This window comes from Phaseolus vulgaris, chromosome 9 (assembly GCF_000499845.2).
Source record: "Phaseolus vulgaris cultivar G19833 chromosome 9, P. vulgaris v2.0, whole genome shotgun sequence".
NCBI lineage: Eukaryota > Viridiplantae > Streptophyta > Magnoliopsida > Fabales > Fabaceae > Phaseolus > Phaseolus vulgaris.
Window position 1 is genome coordinate 35,739,103 of NC_023751.2, and position 22,023 is coordinate 35,761,125.

Consider the following 22,023-nt stretch of genomic DNA (forward strand, 5'->3'; position numbering starts at 1 on the left):
TCGAAACTGACTCATTCGATACCGACTGGAAAAAAAATCAAACTTTCAACTGCTCTTTAAAAAAAAATAGTAAAGAGATATGAAATCAATATTCTCAACAAAATATATAATATTTGATTACTATGTTAAGTAGAGATATATCTCAACCATGTACTCCAAAACAACCTAATCAACCATACCATGATTAGGGTTTCTTTGTTTTGTACAATTTCGTGGTACTTGTATTGTGTGAAGCATAATTAACCATACAAATTAGTATAAATGACTTTCTTACAAAAAGTTATGCAACTAATGAGGTAGGTGAGTGGAGAAACATGACATTGTTTGAAGTAAAATTTAGGGTTTGGTGCATTTCTGAAAACCTTTTTCGTACGTTTAAACATTTTGTTTCAACTAATCTCCATGTCCTGCCCAAGGAAGATACGTATGTTGTACTGATTGGACTTAAATTACTTCAACTTGGATTCTTCTTAGAGCATCTTCCAAATGAAATGTAAATCTTATAAATATAGTTTTTTTAAAATAAAAGAGAATTCTTTATATAAATAATTGCTTTCACGTTAAAATATTTATATTTGTGGAATTATATTAAAATAATATTTTTCACTTTTAAAAGATAGTTTGAAGGATTTGTATAAAAATAATATTGTTATTTACAAGAAATTTTAATAAGAAACTTTTAATGAAAATTAATGATCTTAAAATCCATTTATCTTAACTTTTTTTCACCATTGGCTGTTAATTTTTGCTAATTCTCATTAAATTTTAAAGAGAGAGATATGCGTTGACAATTCCGAAACAGTATGTATTATATTTTCAAACATTTTTTACTATTTAGTCTTTCATCATGTTACGTTAGAATTTGTTTACTATGTAGAATCCTTTTTTTATTCCTGAAATGATATTTTCCAAAAATAATCTTTTGTAGGAATCATTTATTTCATGTAGAGTTTGAAAATTTTATAGCTTGAAAATGTTATGGAATCTGAATTAGTTGCTATAGTGGCTAAATTAGAGACTATTTTAGAGACTAAAAAAAAATTGATTTCTAAATTAGTTTCTATTATTGTTAAATGATTTTTAAATTGGTATCTAATTAGTCATAAGTTTTTGCTACCAAATTTAATTTTCTTGTAGTGATTTTGGTTCAAAGCATTTCGAAATATTTCTATCAAAACATCTAAAAAATATTTGTGTGAATGAAAAACATAAGTAACTTTAGAAAAGAGAACTAAGTAAATTAATTATATAAAGTAAGATTTTCTAAAATGTTACTTTAAAATGGAACGGGTTTGTTATCACATACCTCATCATAACATAAATAAATGTCTTATCAATATTCGGACATTAAATTAAAACTGTTAAAAAAATTAATTAAGTGAATTAAATGTTTTTCCCTGTATATACTTTACACATTTTAAAGGGATACAAAATATTATATCCAAAATAATAATTTATTACAATTTTGTAAAAGGGGTGCAGAAAGGGTGAGAATAACAACCACCTCTATTCGATCCCAAAATTGCAGTATTGGGCCTGGGATTTTGATTACTGTTCTGGGCTATTTCTTTTTACACCTGCCATTCTCATCCATGTATTAATATATCCACTTTGCTCTTGTTATAGGAAGGTCTGGCTGAAAAGTTTGGGGGGGATGTTGCAGATTTTGGAGATGGAGAAAACTTCTTTTAACACTAGAAGATCAATGAAAGACACTTTGGAATTCATTTTGAATTACACAATCTGAAAATTATTTGTTTGATAAAAATTATTTCTGAATTGTGTAAACCATAATAGACTTTTAGAATAACTTTCAAATTGTATAATCCGAAAGTTACTTCGAGATTTAGAACTTTATTTTAGATTGTATAATTTAAAAATCATTTGATTTTGGAAAGAATAACTTTTGGATTATATAATCCAAATATACTTTTAAATTGAAAATTTGAAAGTGATTTTTGGATTCAAAGTTTATTTTGGATTGTACAATTCGAATGATGAACACCTGTATGGAACAAGAGTGAACAACTGAGGTAGGAAGAATGGGAAAAAGAAATACAGAAAGGAATCCATGAGAGTGTAAAAAGAAATCCCATATATTCTAATTGTATTTGGGCCAAAACCTATCCATAACCAATGTAAGTCATAATTGGATGTTTCTTTTTTCACCTCCATAGTTTCTTTTATCAACCCCATTGATCAATTGAAAAGATCATTTAAGAAAATTCATAAGGTATTTGAATTTCAAAAGTGCTTTTCAAATTTTATAATCTAAAATGTATATTTTTAAGAAACACTTCACATTCATAAGGTATTTTTTGAATCCAAAAATACCTTATTGTAAAATTCAGAAATACTTTTTGGATTATAGAATCAGAATGTAATTTTTTTTACATTCTAAATTATAGAATTCGTAAGATATTTTTACATAAATACCCTAAACCGTAAATCAAGTGTAGGGCTACTTGAATTTTTTTCATCAAGGATATAATGGTCATTTTGCAGACTCTGTGGAGGTGCTGGGAGAAGTACGGAGGTGCGGGGAGAATTTTCCGTGATAATTTGGGTTGCATGGTTCAGTTGTGGCCACAGACTTTATTATATAGTTTTCTTTTATGATCTCAAAGAATCAATGTGAGCCAATCAAGAAAAGCTAGTTATCAGCTTCTCCTTCTCTGCTACTACTATCAAAACTAAACTTCATCCATAAACAAAAATGATTCAACATTTTATATAAACCAAAATCATTTCAGTTTCAGCTGTTCCTCGTATTCTTATGGTACTTTTCTGTGTTATTCATTCACTCAGATGTTGGGTGCTGCACTTTCAACCCCAATAACTCGAAGCCTCAATGCAACAACAACAATTGCAATGCTCTATCCAACTCACAGATTGTTGTCTCTTAAGGTACTTTTCTGCTTTCTTCTTTCTTCCTCTTATTTCCTATGTTTTTTGTTTTATACTAGGATTCTTTACTTTGGTTAATGGGCACTTATCAATTCGTATCTCACTCAATTTTTTGTTTTTCTAGAACCCAGTGGCAAATACCAGAGGATTTTCCTCAAAAGACACTATTTTTATCAGGGGTCACCAAATCAATATAAAGCAATTTTTTGGGCTTATCTCGGGTCCTGCTCACATAAGCAAAGCAGGTACTGGTTACTCTCGGTGAGTTCATTATTCAAGAGCTTCATCAGTTAGAAATTTGAATAATTGCATTGATTATTGCATAAACATCATGCTAATTGAGTACTGGAATTTTATATCATCAATGTTTTCTGGGAAATTTATCATGGTACAAATCTGAAGTTGGTTAGTGTTGTGAGTTATGGAATTTGCCAAATGAGTTATTGAAAGTGTGAGCAACGTTATTTGATGATGGGGCTTTTTTTTATAGTATTTTCAATTATGCAGCAAAGTAGCTTGCAAAAGGGTGTGTGTGAGTAGATAGTTGATTGTGGCATTCACATTCCTATGTTGCAGGATTTGTTGTTTCCCCAAGCTGTGCTCTGCCACTGACAGAAGATAATGTGGAGAAGGTTTTGGATGAGGTAAGGCCTGGCTTGATGGCAGATGGAGGGAATGTGGCATTACATGAGATAGATGGTCTTGTTGTTGTCCTCAAGTTACAAGGGGCATGTGGATCATGTCCTAGCTCTACTATGACATTGAAAATGGGAATAGAAACTCGCCTCAGGGACAAGATACCAGAAATCCTTGAAGTGGAACAGATAATGGACACTGAGACAGGTCTCGAGTTAACTGAAGAAAATATAGAAAAAGTATGGAAAACTTCTTGCATTGCATAGTTCATAGCATTTCCAACTCTTGGATTTTATGTTAGGTGTAAAAGCCTAGTGAATCTGATTAAAATACTTTTCTTTAATGATAGGTATAATATGCAAACCTTGTTGAAATCTTTGCTTCTTTTTTAGGCCAAATAACTTGTCTCATTCTTCAATCACTTGGATAGTAGCATAAACATTTATGATACCTTGAAGGCTAGAACTATAATTGAAGAGAGGGCTATCAGAACATGTAATTTGTAATTCTGAATCTTATAATAGTGTTCATTTTTCAGGTTCTTTCTGAAATTAGACCATACCTTGTTGGCACTGGGGGAGGAATACTAGAGTTTGTTGAGATGAATGATTATGTTGTGAAAGTTCGGCTAAGTGGACCTGCAGCTGGGGTTACCACAGTTCGTGTTGCCTTAACACAGAAGCTGAGAGACAAGATACCTTCTATTGCAGCTGTGCAACTAATAGACTAATGTCACATACAATACAAGTTCTTTTTATATTTTGATTTATGTGTTGCAAGGTGAAGTAGAACCAATCCATAGAAAGAACATGTAAGGCAAAAGAGCAGATACCCAAATGAAGGATTTTGACATCTTTGTTGTCAAAGGTTGCCACATACTAAACTAAAATTAATGAAAATCAGAACTTGCAAAGAGGGAGCATAATGTTATCTTTGTATAGCTACACATTATGGCTCTGCTCCAACTTTTGGTTGGTAATAACAGTAAAATAGTTTTAGTTAGAATACTTAAGTCAATTTCAGTTTTTATTCGTGTTTGATATTTTTATAGTGCTAGTCGCTCTAGTGCCTATTGAATATGTCTTCAAATTTCTAGCAGCATATACATGCGAAGAGTAATTCCTATAAAAAAAATCATTAAATAGAAATTAATTTGTAAGACAAAAAATAATTAGTCATTAACTTAACTAAATTAGATATTATTTTAGAAAACTAAAAAAATAATTGATATTTAAAGTATTTTTTATTATTAATAAATAGTTTATAAATTAGTATTTAATTAACTAAAATGTTTTAGTAATCAACTTTAGAATTTAAACTAATTGATAGTTAAAATCTGGATAGCTATTTAAGTATTAAAACATTGATAACTAATTATATACCAATTTAAAAATTATTTATTAATAATAAAATATACTTTATATTTTTTTTTAATATCTAAAATAATATTTAATTTAGTTAATATAATGACTTATTATTATTTTTTTTTAAATTATTTTTTTTTGATAGTCTACTAGTATAAAGGTGTTTTTGACCCTATATATGGTGACTTTCTAGGAAATGTTGTCTCATATTCAACAATTGGGAGCATTTATAAAATTATTGAGTATTTTATATGTAACAATTTTCTAACCATTAGCGTTTTTAACATTACTGAACTACAAAACGTCGTAGATTCTATTGATTTATTATATAGCTAGTATTTCAAGTTTATCAAAATGGTTTGGGTTTAAGTTGATTGTGCAGTTCATGGTGATCAAAATTAAAATAATGATCAATCTCTTAAAATTATAAGATAAAGATATTTTAAAACATAATTTAATGACTAAAAAAGTTGTTGGATCATAGTACTATAAATTTGATTTGAAAGCTTTGTAATAATAATACGACTACAAGAAAAAAAACTATAATTCAATGTTTATGAATGAATATTTTAATCTATAAAAAGATTAAAATAAAGTATGTTTTAAGTATATAACTTAACTAATTATTTAGTGATTAATTATTTTTTATTTTTAAAATTGGTTTTATAATTATTACTTTTAGTGTATAAAATAAGTAAAAATATATTTATAAGATATATTATGATAACATCTACCTTACTTTTAATTTATTTAGAAAAAAGTGTTTATGCAATGTGATTATTACACAAGTGATTCGTTTACGTGCATGCATGCATGATTTAACTTCTCTTACGTGTTTCCTTTACCATACCCCACTCTCAATTTCAAGCTCTTCAACAAAATTGTGATAAATTTTTGAGGTGTTATAAAATATTGTCAATATTGTTTCTTGTTGAACATAAATATTCTAATTAATATCTTTTTTAACTATAAACTTGAATATGATCCCTAACTTTTATTCGTAGTTGAACAATTTTTAGTTACTAAATTATATCAATTCACTACAAGAAAATCATGAAATAGAAACCAATTTTAGAAAAAAAAAAATTAGTTACTATAGTGACTAAATTAGAGATCATTTTACAAACTAAAAAAACTTTTGGTTTCTAAATTAGTTTCTATTATCTTTAAATAGTTTATAAATTGGTATTTAATTAACCACTAAGATTTTAACTACTAATTATTTAGATTCTAAATTTGATAGCAAAAATCTTAGTTATTAATTAGATATCAATTTAGAAATAATTTATCAATAATAGAAACCAAAACATTTTTTAGTCTCTAAAATAGTCTTTAATTTAGTCACTATAGCAACTAATAATTTTTTGTCTCTAAAATTAGTTTCTATTTCATGATTTTCTTGTAGTGATTGTTAAAATCTTAGATTTCTTTCTTGTTCATATTCAAAGTCTTACATGTAGGAACTAATGTAAGAAAATAAGAGAAGACAAAAGGTTGTAGCAACTGATTCAACGTAATTGCACAAAATTGCAAAACTAATCTTATTCATTTTGATTTCCTCAATCATATATATAATAAAATTACAATTACTGGAAGCTATAAAATAGGAATACTAACAGACCTCTAAACCATTAATGCAATATAACGATAAAATAGTTTAAGGGTAATAAAATCAGAATTAATAATAATAAAATATGAATAACCAACATCCTCCCTTAATTCTGATTTGGAACAACCTTCTCAGTTTGAGTTATGATATTATTTTTCTCAATCGCCATCAATTCTTCATTCATATCCTTTTGCCATTTGGGGTGTTGAATGGCATCGACAAGTCTCACAGGTTTTGATTCTGCAAGAAAAGCAAAGTGAACTAAATCTCCATTGTCATCAACTTCATCATCAAGATTTACTTCGCAATCTTGAAGATGTACAGGTTGTCGCTGTTGCCTTCTTGGTCGCTCCATCATAGTTGCAACTGGAGTTGCAACTTCAGGTTGAATTACAACTTCAGGTTACTGCAGGTGCTTCAAGAGTGACTTCATCTTCCATATCATCGTTCAAAACCTAAATATATCGTTTTTTCAAATCTATTTCAGCTGCTGCATTCCATTGCCATTCCTCATCTTCGGCAAATGTAACATCACGACTAACAATCACCTTCTTTGTCATTGGATTGTACAGTTTGTATCCCCATGCTTATATCCAACTTCGATCTTGCTGCCTTGGGGACATGAGCATAAGTAATTGACCCAAATACCTTCAAGTGTTGCACATTGGGTTTGAATCCACTCCATGCCTCAATCGGAGTTGTGTTAGGAACACTCCGAGTGAGTGATTTGTTTATCAAATACACCGCACATGTTACGGCCTCAGTCCAAAAATAATTTGGCATACCTTTCGCTTTAAGCATGCTCCTCGCCATGTCCATGATTGTTCTATTCTTTCTCTCAGCAACTTTGTTTTGTGTTGAGGTGTGTAGGGGCAAGTTATGTTATGTTGCAACCCAAGTTCTTCACAGTGCCTCTTAAATTCATTAGACTTGTACTCACCTCCTCCATCACTACGCACCATCTTAATTTGTCTGCCACTCTCTCTTTCAACAAATGCTTTAAATATTTTAAAGAAGTGGAATACCTCATCCTTGTTTTTCAATACATAAATCCAGGTTTTCCTTGAAAAATCATCAATAAAGGTTAAAAAATACTTATTACCTCCAACTGATGATATGTTCATCGGGCCACAAACATCTGTATGAACAAGCTCCAAAGGAAATTTTGCACGCCAAGGCTCCTAACAAATGGTATCATGTGATTCTTTCCAAAAATGCAAGCCTCACACAATTGATCAGAGTGATGAATATGGGGTAAACCATTCACTAAATTTCTTTTGGAAAGATTTTCCAAACTCTGAAAATTTAAGTGCCCAAAGCGTAAATGCCATAACCACGATTCATTATTCACTATTGCATTAAAGCACTTGAAATCACCCATATGAATATCTACTGGAAACATGCAGTCTTTTGATAAAAAAGATTTAAGAATCAAACTACCTTTTTTTTATCAAAAATTGATAATTTATTTTCAACTATGTGCATCACATAACCCTTCTTGGCCAGCTGCCCCATACTCAACAAATTACTTTTCATATCAGGTACATAGAAAACATCATAGATGTACCTGTGATCATCACCATTCTTCAATGTGATAAGAATTCGCCCTTTTCCAGTCACCGGAACGAACCTGCCATCACCTAATTTCACTTTTGTGCGAAATGAGTCATCCAAATCTGCAAACAACTCCTTCTTACCACACATGTGATTTGTGCAACCTGTATCCAAATACCAAGTCTGATTGTTTGGAGTTTCATTTGATGTGGCTGCCATTAGTACTGCGTGATCCTCTTCATCTTGTTCGTGATTATTGTCTTCTTGAGCACAATTGGCAGCATGATTATCACCTTTTGACCTGCACTCATTTGCATAATGGCCATGTTTATGACAATTATAACACTCAACATTTGATTTATTATAAATGCCTCCTCGTCCTCCACGACCACGTTCCCCGCGCCAAGCGCCTCCATGATTTTGGCTACCACGACCTTTGCTGAAATAGCTACCATGTTCATGATAGGAGCTACCGATTGAGACTTGTGCTTGTAAAACCTGTTCAATCGATTTTTCAATCTTATTGTCATTCATCCGCTACTCATGCGCTCGTAGAGAACTAGACAATAACCTTACTGTCATTTTTGAAATGTCATTGGCCTCTTCAATTGCGGCAACAACATGTTCAAATCTGGGAGTTAAAGATCACAAAATCTTCTCCAACTTTGCCTGCTCCGAATGTGTTTCACCATTGGTCTTCATTTGATTTGTCAAGGCAATAACTTTATTTATATAGACATCAATAGTTTCTGTGGTTTCCATCTGCAACAATTCATATTGGCGTTTTAGGGTTTGAAGACGCACCCTCTTGATCTTGTCATCACCTTTATAATTGGTTGACAAAATGATCCAAGCCTCACTGGCAGTTGTTGCTCCTTCTATATGCTCAAACGTCTCGTCATTCATCCCTTGATGGATGAGATACAAAGCCTTATTGTCTTTCTTCTTCTTATCACGATGCGCTACTCGTTGCGCCTCAGTTGCATTATCACCTAATGCAGACACTCCACTCTCAACGACATCCCATAACTCATGATAATCAAACAAAACTCTCATTTGCACACACCACCGATTGTAATTTTTTCCATTAAGGATAGAGACTGATAATTGGGTAGAGTTCATGATAACAAACTAGCTCTTGATACCAGTTGTAGGAACTAATGGAAGGAAATAAGAGAAGACAAAAGGTTGTAGCAACTGATTCAACATAATTGCACAAAATTGCAAAACTAATCTTATTCATTTTTATTTACTCAATCATATATATAATAAAATTACAATTACTGGAAGCTATAAAATAGGAATACTAACAGACCTCTAAACCATTAATGCAATATAATAGTAAAATAGTTTAAGGGTAATAAAATCAGAATTAATAATAATAAAATCTGAATAACCAACATTACATAATGATATGCATACTACTATATATGTATAAGGGTTGAGACACCCCTCAAGTTTCTCATTTTATTTTATTTATTCTTTGTTGATCAAAAAAATGGAAAATCATTAAATAAAAATTAATTTTAAAAATAAACAATAATTATTTGTTATATTAATTAAATTAGATATTATTTTAAAAACTAAAAAAATTATTGATATCTAAATTAATTTATATTGTTGATAAATAGTTTTTAAATTGGATCTAATTAGCTACCAATGTTTTAACTACCAATTATTTAGATTCTAAAGTTGATAGCTAATTAAATGTCAATTTAAAAACTACTATCAATAATAAAAACTAATTTAGATACCAATAATTTGTGTAGTCTTTGTATCTAATTTGATCAATATAACAACTAATTATTTATAAGTTCACTAACACAGACATAGGTGAGGATGTGGCAGTGAGGTTTTTTGTAATTCTAATGAGAGTGATGTGGCACTGATGACAGTTTTGTAAGAGTGTAAGGGTTTAGCGTTTGAGTGCGGGTGCAGAAGCGGGAGAGTTTCGAACGAAAGGGAGAAAGAAGCAGCGACCTCGTCGGAGGGAGGGAGAAAGAAGCAACAAGAAGTACATACCAAGCAATAGAACAAACAAAACACAAATCATAAATGTCTTTCTTGTGTGGTCGTCACTACTTTTTTGTTTGTTGTTCAACTGTTCAACGTCATTGACTTGACTTATCAATCAGAATTGACCCTATATTACATCGGTTACTCGAGCCAACCAGTGTAATATATTGGCTTATTAACTGCACATTTAAGTCCCTATATTACACCAATTGGCTCGAGTAACCGGTGTAATATATGGCTACATATAACATTGGTGGAGCAACCTACTATCATAGCCAAAGTAGTTACCCATGTGTGTAGTGGTCACCTGTGTTATGTTTATGGTCACCTGTGTAATATATGGCCCTATATTCAGTTACTCAAGCTAACTAGTGTAATATATTGGCTTACCAACTGCACATTTAAGCCCCTACATTACACCAGTTGGCTCGAGTAACCAGTGTAATATATGGCCACATATAACATCGGTGGAGCAGCATACTGTCACAGCCAAAGTGATTAGCCGTGTGTGTAAGTCGTTACATGTGTTATGTTTATGGCCACCAACTCTTCACAACATCAACTGTCTCAAATGAGTCAGGAATTACTTTTGCATCACCATCATAACATTAAAAACTCACCCTTACCCCTCAATCACTTTCAATTTCGTCATTATAACCCTTTGGGGTAATCACGTGGTTACCCATGGAAGAACTGGACACCTGCCCTACCAGAACTGACTACCCAGCCACAAGTTCCTCCACATGTAATGACACAAGCAAAATTGGTTACCCGTATGCCTGTAAGTAGTCACTTTTGTGACGTTTATAGTCACCCACTCTTTATGAAAAATAATTCAAATGTGTGTTACTGTGACGGTGTCAATATATCAAAACTCTTTTGATTTTTTTTGTTTTTGCAATATACTCCTCTCTTCAAAATATTGAAAAAGAAAGTAAAGTAAGTTTATTAAAATTTTGCTCGATACCCTTAATTATTATCCTTGAACCTAGGAAATCCTCCCTCAATTTATAAATTCTTTGCCTGAAATTATTTACCCTTGTATGAACTGAAGAAGGTCGAAGTAATTACAATATATATATATATATATATATATATATATATATATATATCAATTGTAATTTTGTAAACTTTACAAAAACAACTAAATTTTTCAGAATGAAAAAAAAAGATGAAAGTTAGAAAAAAGAATATGGAGATTTACAGGGGTGTTATGCGTTTTCAAGTTGCAGCACAATGGGTTTACATCCTTTTATTTTTCTTTCATGTTTGTTTTTGCATATAATATAATGTTAACTATAGTTAGAAATATTGTTGGTGTGATTTTTAAGGTATTTATTTTATTTTGCAATATTAAAAAAAGGTGTTGATTGCACATTTAGTTCTAGACTTATTTAGACACATTAATTATAACTTACATGCACTGAATGACAGGGTGGTAATTTATTAGTGCCTATAAATATTCTGCAAAGAACACGTTTTGGCAGTTGTTTGCAAGAGTGTTGGTTGGAGTTGTTGTAATGTGAATCACAAAGCCATTTTTGTCTCAGGGTTCAAATTTTCTCTTCAAATTTAACAAAACCTTAAAAATTAGTTTGATAAGATAGATTTATTGAATTCTGGACATCACCTGTTACATTCCAAAAATATGTCAGAACCAAATATCCACCGAGAATGTTTTGTTTGTGGGAATTAAGGGAATAATTTTGGAAGCATCACATGGCTGATGTGTATGGGAAGATGATCATTCTGTAAATGAGCAAACTGATTAACACAGAAATACTCAGATTTTGTAAAGTTATGCAGAAGTGTTTGAACACTATTAAGAAATTAACTTTATAGAATTTAAGTCTAGGGGAGAGTAGTTTGGAAAAGAGAGAAGAAAATGAACATGAAGAATAATCTTAACCATGAAATGAAAAACAAGAAAATTGAACAACTCCAAAATTGTTTTACTCACTGAGAGAGACATGTCAAAGTCCTTGGATCTTATATCAGTCCTAGCATTGATTATTCAAATGAAAAAAAAATCTGGAATAAAGGGCACCTTAATTTGATTGATATAATGAAAAAGGAAAATGTTATTTTAAAAGCTGTAAATTGAAATATACCAGTTTCTAAATATGATTTGATCAATATAATTTCAAAACTGTTTATTTTAGTACAAAATTGTTCTGATACATGATTGTGAATATATGGTGAAAAATGGTGACTAGGATGGCCATGTGAATTGGAGAAACCATGCCTACAGAAATAGGTATAGAGGAGTGACACAAGTGGGTCAGAAAATCATGAACATTGGTCGGTGATAAGCATTCACACATGCAAAGTTTCTAATATATGCAAGTGGTTGGGGCACTACTCTGTGCTAATCTCAGCTCACAAAATCACTGCTTCTGTTAATCACCTTTTCATTCCAAAAATATATCAGACTACAACACCCACATAGAATTTTATGTTATCAATATACATATTTACTATCATAATTTAATAAAAATGTTATTTGTTAATTATTAACAATGATTCAATCTGTTGAATTTGACTATGATGAAGTTGGAAACATGAGTGAGTATGAGAAGCTTGAGTCAAAGGACTTTTAGATTCCACTCCCCTCTTCATGACGCATGAATGAAACACATGTTTTGTGGTCCCAGAACGCGTAAATTAGGCCAACAATGGTGGTGTTGGAAAAAGAAAAAAAGAGAAACAAGATTAATCATATCATGATTCTGCCTCTGTAACTTGAATATCTAACACTACTCACCTAACACCACAAGTTAGTTTAACTGTCAAATTTTCATTCCTCAGAAACACTATTGTATTCATTATTATTATTATAAACTACACATTGAAATAATCGAAACTGCATTGTACTTCGTCTTAATCATTCACGAACATTAGCACGAAGTAGTTCTATATTATTTGGAGAGCATTGTGATTTCCTTTTCTTTTCTTTGATTTGTTCTCTTCACCACGATATTCAAAATACAATTGGTAGCAAACATAGGATATTAATGAGATGATTCTTGTTACTTTATGTGTCAAACTAGCTGCATAATAATATATAACAAAACTTTATAACTGATGAAGTTGATATGGTAATTGACAATATATATATATAGAGAGAGATTATATGTGGAACACAGAAATATATGATAGTAGTAATGGGTTTATGGAGAAAGCAAAGCAGAAACATATGAATGAATTAATGTGTCTCTGCGAGGCACTGAAGAATGTTCACCTGCATTTGCAAACAGCTTACATAGCTTTGTAGCTCTGTCACCATTTCTTCACTACACATCTCTTCTCCCCCAGGTATCAACATTCTAAGGCTCTTCAACTGCTCATCTTCATCTTCTTCTCTCAAACCTCTTGTCATTTCAGGCATCATGCTCTTGTGTTTATTTCTAGGCTTCAAACTAAGGTTTGAAGGGAAATGGTTCAATGGCACCGTTTCACCACTTTGACCACCACAAGTCCTTGATGAGCCTTCACCAACCTTGTAGTTTTCACCAAAGCTGCTTGTGTCACTATCTGCATTGACTCTATCCCTTTGAAGCTTCACACTCAGAGCATCACTCCATGCAAAACCCTGTGCTGAGTGCACCATTGCCATGTCCACTTCATACTTAACATTCTGAATATCACAGTCCTCTGAAGAGCTTCTTTCCTTGATCTTCATCAATGCTGGCACCAAATAGTTCATGTAGCTCCTAGCAAACGCTGCTTGTTCCACTTTGTTAGGTTCAAGTGAGTATACACGTCTGCGTTTAGCAGGTTGCCCCTCCATGTGTAATCCAAACAAACCCCTTTTGTATCTAAAGAAAAATAAGTCTAACCAAGAAGCATAAAGGGATGAAGAAAGGAAGAAGAAGAAGAAGAAGAAGAAGAAGAAGAATTGTAGTGATAGTAGTGGGAATAGAAGCTAAAAGGGTGCAAAATGTGCAAAGAAAAGTAATAGGGGTGTAATGAAAGTGGGGGAGAGGCAGAGGTAGTGGTTGTTTTTTGTCAGCAATGTTAAGGAAAAAGAAGGCAAAAACAAGCTTTTAGGGAATGGTGTGGTTGTGGTAGAGTTAGTGTTGAGGATTGTTCAAGTTATAGGGGTTTTGATGAGGCAGTGAAGTTCACTAGCAAATAAATTTTGAATTTTCCTTGACATGAGGAGGCCCCATGTAACTAAATAATTGGAGTGATAAGGAAATTGGTTTGTAATAATTACCAGCAGAAGCAGGTATGGACGCAAGCACACGCACAAAAAGAAGACCACAGGCCTATAAAACACAAGTTTCTGTAGGAAACTCATTATAGGGACTCTCTGCACAACCACATACCAATAAATGGTAAAAAATGTGTTCCTTCTCTCTAAATCAAATCTTCATTTAAATTTGGCTAAGAGTGGTTAATAACTTATCCAACACATGAATCTCTCTTTAACAGACAATTCCAAAGCAGAAACATGGAAAAGAGTAACTCTGATGCCACAGTCCACACAGATTTTACATTTTTACACACATGTGAAAATAAAATAGGTAAACAGTTGTTACCAAGAGAATGGATAATTGAAAAGAGTGTGCATAGGAAGGTACAACACAAAGATATGAGTGTGTAATGTGTGTGTATGTATGAATGTGTGTGTGTGCACAATAGTGAGAGTGGTCAATTTTGAAGGGCACATGGCCTCACATGCTTGTTGCTTTTCACAACTACCCACATAAGGGATTCTCTCCCATGTGCCACTAGAAAACAAAAACACTAAAACCCCACTATAAATGCACCTCACATGACTCCAACCCCTTTAAGTGGTACTCTTTCTCTTTGCACTTCCAGGGTCTCCCCTACTTACAAGTTTTCCCCCTCTCATTTCAAATCAACCAGCTCATCCTACTCCTTTCCACCCCCTCTCTTTATACCCTTTCTCTTTAAATTAATTACCCTCTTCAAAAAAAATTCTTAGTTTTCCATTGGGTATATATCACTTTAAAATATTTCATCATTCCACACTTTTGGGGTGAGCACAGAAACATGAAGAAAGACAGAATAGAAAAAAAAGGGAAAGTGATGAATATGACAAGTGACGTGATAAAAACACAGAATTAAAGCAATGCAAGAAAGTACAGAATTTTATATTTACACTAACAATCTATCAGAAGTTATGATAGATTATATAAAAATAGTAAATTGATCATGCATGTAAGAATTGTAATGGGGATGACACTATAAAATCATGCCATTTTACACGTGTGTAGAGTATTTCTATACAAAAAAATAGTTTGGAAAAGTCATAATTGCTATGGATATAATGTGCTAATTGATATCAATTGTCATTGAATTTGACTTTTAAGCTGAATGATGTACTTTCTAAAAGGGAGATATTTTACATTTTTTATTTTAAAAATAAGCATATATGACTTTATATAATTAAAGAAACACACACATATATATATATATACCCTTTTATAAATTATGAAAAATTTTATTTGATTAACTGTAGAGGATCCATATATATATACATTGTTCATTACAGAGAAGTGAAACCATGAAAGTTTAATCCCAATACAAGGTAAAACCAGTAACAAATTTGGTATGTTCTGATAAGGTGGATAGTTATGGTCCCATAAATTGCTCATATTAAGAAAAGCTAGGATTTGAGGACAAACAAATCCAAATTGCAATGGCCCTACTCTAGTTGGATGATTAGAGAACAAGGATGATAAACCTAGCTTTGTGCAAGCAAAGTCAAAAACTTGTCTTCATTGAGAAAAAAGTGAAAAGAAAAAAGTAGTTACATAACTTAATCAAATTTGACCTTCATGCTTTGTAATATAGTCCTTCATCCTAGGAGAGCCCCACCTGATTTATTATTATTTACTTCAAAATAATAATAAAACAAAAACAGAAATTAATAAAAAATATCATTCAACCAAAAAAAGAAGAAGTTTGTGTAGAAAGTTAGCTTAGAGTCCTTTGCTTTCAGAGGATCCTGATGAACATTGTAGTTTCCAAGTCTGAGGCAAAACTAAATGCCAACCACCTTTGGACATTTGTGGGACAACTTTGCATGTGCACAAGACTCTCAAAATTCAGATTATTATCATAAAGTACACTTCTTATTCTCACAGTTAATAGTTATTAATAGAGAAATTATTCTACCTGATACAGAAAAAAACCCTTGGAATTGTGCATGAATTTCACATTGTTAAGTGTAGTATTTTGCATCTCACACATAGGGGTGACATAATCTACAGTGTATTTTGTTGGGTAGGGTCAATTATTATGTCAAAGTTCAAAAACAACACTTAAATTAGCTTTTGAAGGAAACAAAAATGGGTATCAGCATTAAGGTTGGAAGAGTTCTGTGGAGAAATGAAGAGACCACACAAATGCATGATGGTGCATTGTGATGAAAAATATATACATTATCTGTAAAAGAAAAGAAAAAAAGAACACACAAAAATTGACATCCATTTCCCTCCCATTAATACAAAGAGATCTATTAAATAATGTTTAACAAATTTAATTAGAATATACTCTGAAATGAATTCTAAGTCTAAGTAAAAACCAGTTTTGTAAGATGAATTTTCTACCTTTCTATATATTAAGAACTTGGTAAATGTATTGATAAATGAGACAAAACTTATTTCTTTCAACCACATAAGTTGACTGCATCTAAGACCTGAATCCAAATCATTAGAAAGAACTTGAATCTGATAGTATCAAAAATAATACTTATAAAATGAGAGTAATCCTTACTTTATTAACCAGCTTTTATTGAATTAGACAAAAACTCAAACCAAAGATAACATAACTTATCTTAAATACATTATTGGATCATTAATCTGTCATGTTATGAACTATTAAATCTCAGTAGTGTTTGATATGAAAGAATGTATTGATAAAATCTAATAATAATTAATTCGTCAGGGCCTACTTGAGAGTTACATAAATAAGAACAATCTTGACCTGAGCTAACTTCACTAGGATGATTAGAATCAAACCCTAATTCGTATAAAAACCTGTTCTATCAAAGAATCACACCCCATACAAACCATATATAGTTCACACACTTCAGCAGCAACTAGTCTTAACCCAACAACCATTTAACCTGTGAATTAAACTTTAGAAGCTAACAAGTAGCAGTAATAAGTAAAGGGAAAAGTATATATAAAGATTACAATTAAGAAGTGGACTTTAATCTTATAAAACCGGCTAATGAGGTGAGATTTGCAACCACCAGTATATTACGAAATACTCTAATCACTTGTCGATTAAGGATCTTCAACACACTTCTCACTCTGAGAGTGATACAATACATTATGGGTGATCCGATAACGGTCCGATAGCGGGTGGTCTGACCCTAAACCGGCTAATGAGGTGAGATTTGCAACCACCAGTATATTACGAAATACTCTAATCACTTGTTGATTTAGGATCTTCAACACACTTATCACTCCGAGAGTGATACAATACATTATGGGTGATTCGATAACGATCCGATAGCGGGTGGTCTGATAAGTCCAACAAACACTCATATAATCTAATTAACCAGCAATTAAGAAGTGAATATGGAGGGCATGGTAGGATAAGAAGATGTTTGTGTGAAGGATTAAGAAGAGATTGTTGGATTTAGAGGGACAGGAGTGGGGACAATAGTCACGTAGTTGGTTTTTGTACTTTAGCCTAATTTGGGATTATAGATGAACAGTGAGATCACGTGCAAAGTTGTGAAGGTTGACATGTTTGGTGGGAACAGTTGTAGGAAATTGTAGGTGAACTCAAAGTGAGGAAGCCCCTATAATAGGGTTCTGATTCCATAGGCAGAGAATGCTCCACGGCATCCAATTCTGGATCACAAAGAAAGCTGTCTGGTACGGACAACACCTCTTTTTGTGGGTGGAAGAGAAGAGAAGATAAGAGAGAGTGATTGAGAACGACAACGCCACACTTTGTCACTACTGTGATTTCATGTCAGAGGCCACAAATCAAATGCTAACCCTTCTTTTTCTACTGCTATTCACTTCTCATATCACACACTTGCCTCCTTTCACTTCCACATCTGCACCACACCACCTTCATCATCTCAAACTTCACACTCTCATGCCTCCATTCACAGTCTCCAAGACAAAACTTCAACTCAGTAACATCTGTTGTTTCTTAGTGCTGGTTTTTTCAATTCAAATAAAAGTTTCATCTCACTAATCTATATATTCAAATTAATTAGTTGCTTAATTTGAGGAGTATAAGAAAATTATTAAATAAAAATTAATTTTAGATAACAAAATAATTAATTATTATATTAACTAAATAAAATCATTTTATAAACAAAATTACTTAAAGTAGTTTTTATTATTAACAAAAAATTAAAAAATAGTTTTTATATTTATATCTTTATATTAGTTACTAAAGTTTTAACGGTTAATTATTTATGTTTTAAGTTAGTCTCTATTAATTTTTTAGAGATTAATTTAAAATTTAAAATATTAATAACTAAAATTTTGATAATTAATTTAAATACCAATTTAAAAATTATTTTATAATATTTTATTAATAATAAAAATCATATCTTTCTACACTTAAATTGTGCAATACAAAATTAGCTAATCTAGTTGAATCAATTTTCATGCTTTTTTTGGACGTGTAGATGTTTACACGTATTTATGTTTTAAACAAAATATGTTATCAGTGAAAATAAAATAGTGTCATAAAATATTAAATAGTTTGTGGAGTATATGCAATTTTATAAATAATATATAGATAGAAATCCATAATCCCAAAAAAAAAAAGTGAAGATTGAATAGATAAATGACAAAGGAGATTCAATTAAAATAATGGATTGAATATCACACAAACATTCTACGTCACAATCTGAACTGAATAAAATGAACTAATCATAGAGATGGAGAAAACTTATTATCACAAAAGATTGCATAAAGAATAAGAGAGTAATGATTTTTAAGAATTTGAATTTTAAAGTGCTAAAAGTATTAGTATATCAACAAAGAATATGCCTAACAATTCAAAACATCCTTTTTCACAACGAGACAAAGTTTTAAGACAAAATTATTCATATGGTTACTCATTAAATACAAATAGAGGCTAAAATGTGGTTTTCAATAAATTTTAATTAATAATAAAAAATTTGTTTAAAAAATAAATTATAATTAATAATAAAAAATGTGTTTAAAAAAGTAAATTTAGATAGTACTTATTTTCTTAATAATTAAATTGTTTTCGAGGTTTTGGACCATTAAAATAATTATTTACTATATTAATTAAATTATATATTATTTTATAAATTAAAAAAAACATTATTATTTAAAAAAATTATTATTAATAAAAATTTATAAGTTATTAATACTGTGACAAATTTAGAATTTATAGTAGTTAGTAAACTTGATAATGATAAATACTAATTTAAAAATTAATTTATAATTTTTTATTAATAATATAAACTAATTTATATTTTTTTATTAATAATGGAAATTATTTTATCAATTTAGTTTATAAAATACTATTTAACTTAGTTAATATAGTAACTGGTTATTTTTTATTTTAAAATTAATTTTTATTTAATAATTTTCTTGTATTACCTTTTATTATAAAACCAAAATGTTTAAATTTAAAAAAAAATTAATAACTTCCTAATTTTTTTAAAAAAATATTTTTAAATTCAATTTTCAAAATATTAAAATCCGTTTTTTCAAATATATTTAAATATAATTTACAAAACTAAAATAAAACTAAATTTAAAAAAAAATCACGTGTTCTTAAATAAAAATTCTTGAAAAAGCATATAAAACAAAAATAATTTTGGAACATCATATTAGTGTTTCATGCAACAACAAAAAAAATGTATCTCTGAGACCACAATAGAAGGAGGGCTAACTCTTCATCCAAGTGACCTCATAGCTATATTGTTTTAATCATAAATTATGTGCAAAACAACTTTTTTTAAGTCTGTTAGATTCTATAATCTAAAACCATAATACAGAATCTAAAATATAGATTTGGATTACATGATTTAAAATATAATTTTATATTACAAAATTTAAAATTATAATAATATGATTTTGAGTTATGTGATTTAAAATATAGTTTAAATTGTATAGTAAGAAATGTTATTTTAGATTATATAGTTTATAACTATGTTTTAAATTATATAATATAAAATTTTATAATTCATAATTATATTTTAAATTATAATTTATATTATATAAGTTCAAAATGTAGTTTAAAATTGACAATAACATGTTTATACTAGTTAACTTTTTTTCATATATTATAGAATGAGAGAATAAAGTATGGGAGTGGTAGAAGAATTAGTTGAAAGGAAGTTATGTTTGCAAGCAGGCTATACTTTGTTGTCTAAGCAATTTCTCTTTGTTGCTTTGTTTGAACTTTTTGCTGCTTTAACAACCTTATGCATGGTTGACAATTTTTTTTTCACCCTTATAGTTTTCATCTCTAACTCATGCCGATGGTTAAAATGCTAAATTCTTAACCTTCAAATGGGTAGTGAGACAAGATATATTAGCTTTCTAGCTCGCACAATAATGAAAATAGTGTTTTTTTTACTTCTTAAATATCTTCTTACACCCCATTAATTCAAGAAATTGAATTTCAAAAGTCAAAATAATTGATCTAGATTTTGAAAGGTAAAGTAGCTGTTTTGAAAAAGTTATTATAGAAAAAAAAAAATTCTCTTATAAATTTTTATTTTTGGAATTGACTTTCGTGTTATGAAAATTAAGTTCCGAAATTGATGAGGTACAAGAAGAAGTTTGATGAGGTGCAGGGAGAAACACCTTAATAAAAAATATAAAATTGTCTCCTCTAACTTTAATAAAATTTTAATTTTCTTATATAGACTGACCCATAAGTCCGCGGGTCTTCACTTAGGCGGGGCGGGTCAATAGATTCAACCCACATTAATTAAGCGAGACGGGCTAATATAGGGCGAAGCAGTTCACATTGCCATTCCTACCCTTGCTGTCCTCCTTATCATTGTTGTCCCCTGAGAAAATATTTTGAATTGTGTCATTTGAAAAACACTCTAGGATTGCACAAATTGAAAGCTCTTTTATGAAAAAGTAATTTTCGGGTTGTACAATTTAAAAGTCACAAAGAAGCTTATGGATTGCACAATCCAATAGTAAAAAATAACTTTCGGATTATACAATTAAAAAAGTATTCTTTTCATGAAATAAAAATGGCTTTCGAATTGAACAATATAAAAAGAAAATGACTTATAAATTACACAATATGAAAGTAAAAGAAACTTTTGGAAAAACTTCTAAACTACACAATTCGAAAATAAAAAAAGTTTTTATATTATACAATTCAAAAGTAAAAAAAAAAATTTAATATTACACAATTTGAATTTTTTTTTCATAAACCATAAGAATATAATAGAGATTTTTCACATTTACGCAGTGTTTGTTCCGGGTGCCAGCAATGAGGAGGGAGGGGCGAGCGGGTATGATTTACGTTTGGATCGGTTTATTTGAAGGCGCGAACGAAGATGGGTGAGCGGAGGGGGCAGTTTTTCTCCTCCTCACAAAAGTGAGGAGATTTGAGACGATTACAGCTGGCAAACACCATTGACATAGCATTTTACTTTTCTATCCTTTGTGCACATGTGAATGAATTTACTGTGGTGTAGTTCTGAGACAATGAGTTTTCTTTTCACTAGACTCTCCAGTGCTACTTGCAGAAGAATCTTGACCAAAACAAAACGGTAGACCCGTGAATCTGAAACTTAAAGGTGTGTTTGCTATAAATGAGATGAGGGATGAGGTTTGATTGTTGTGATGTGCCCAGAACAAGAACAAGAAAACAAAAGAGAATTGGTTTAAGGAAGGTAAAACTCACTTTTGGCGCACTGGTTTCTCTCCATCCTTTTCCGAAATCGATTTCCGTATCACTGTAAAAGCTGTAGAA

General features: G+C 30.7%; 2 protein-coding genes across 2 annotated transcripts; one reads left to right on the forward strand and one right to left on the reverse strand.

Annotated features, from left to right (window-relative positions):
* The first annotated feature begins 2,623 nt into the window (after nt 1–2,623).
* Nucleotides 2,624–4,456, forward strand: LOC137821044 (nifU-like protein 3, chloroplastic). The gene is made up of 4 exons (XM_068625456.1): nt 2,624–2,907; nt 3,032–3,152; nt 3,484–3,782; nt 4,082–4,456. Exons 1-4 carry the CDS (start codon nt 2,809–2,811, stop codon nt 4,271–4,273), a joined length of 711 nt encoding a protein of 236 aa, XP_068481557.1. The 5' UTR covers nt 2,624–2,808; the 3' UTR covers nt 4,274–4,456.
* Nucleotides 4,457–13,144: 8,688 nt separating this feature from the next.
* On the reverse strand, nt 13,145–14,437 carry LOC137822577 (transcription factor bHLH146-like). Its single transcript, XM_068627488.1, has one exon. It carries the CDS (start codon nt 13,874–13,876, stop codon nt 13,292–13,294), a length of 585 nt encoding a protein of 194 aa, XP_068483589.1. The 5' UTR covers nt 13,877–14,437; the 3' UTR covers nt 13,145–13,291.
* Between the last annotated feature and the right edge of the window lie 7,586 nt (nt 14,438–22,023).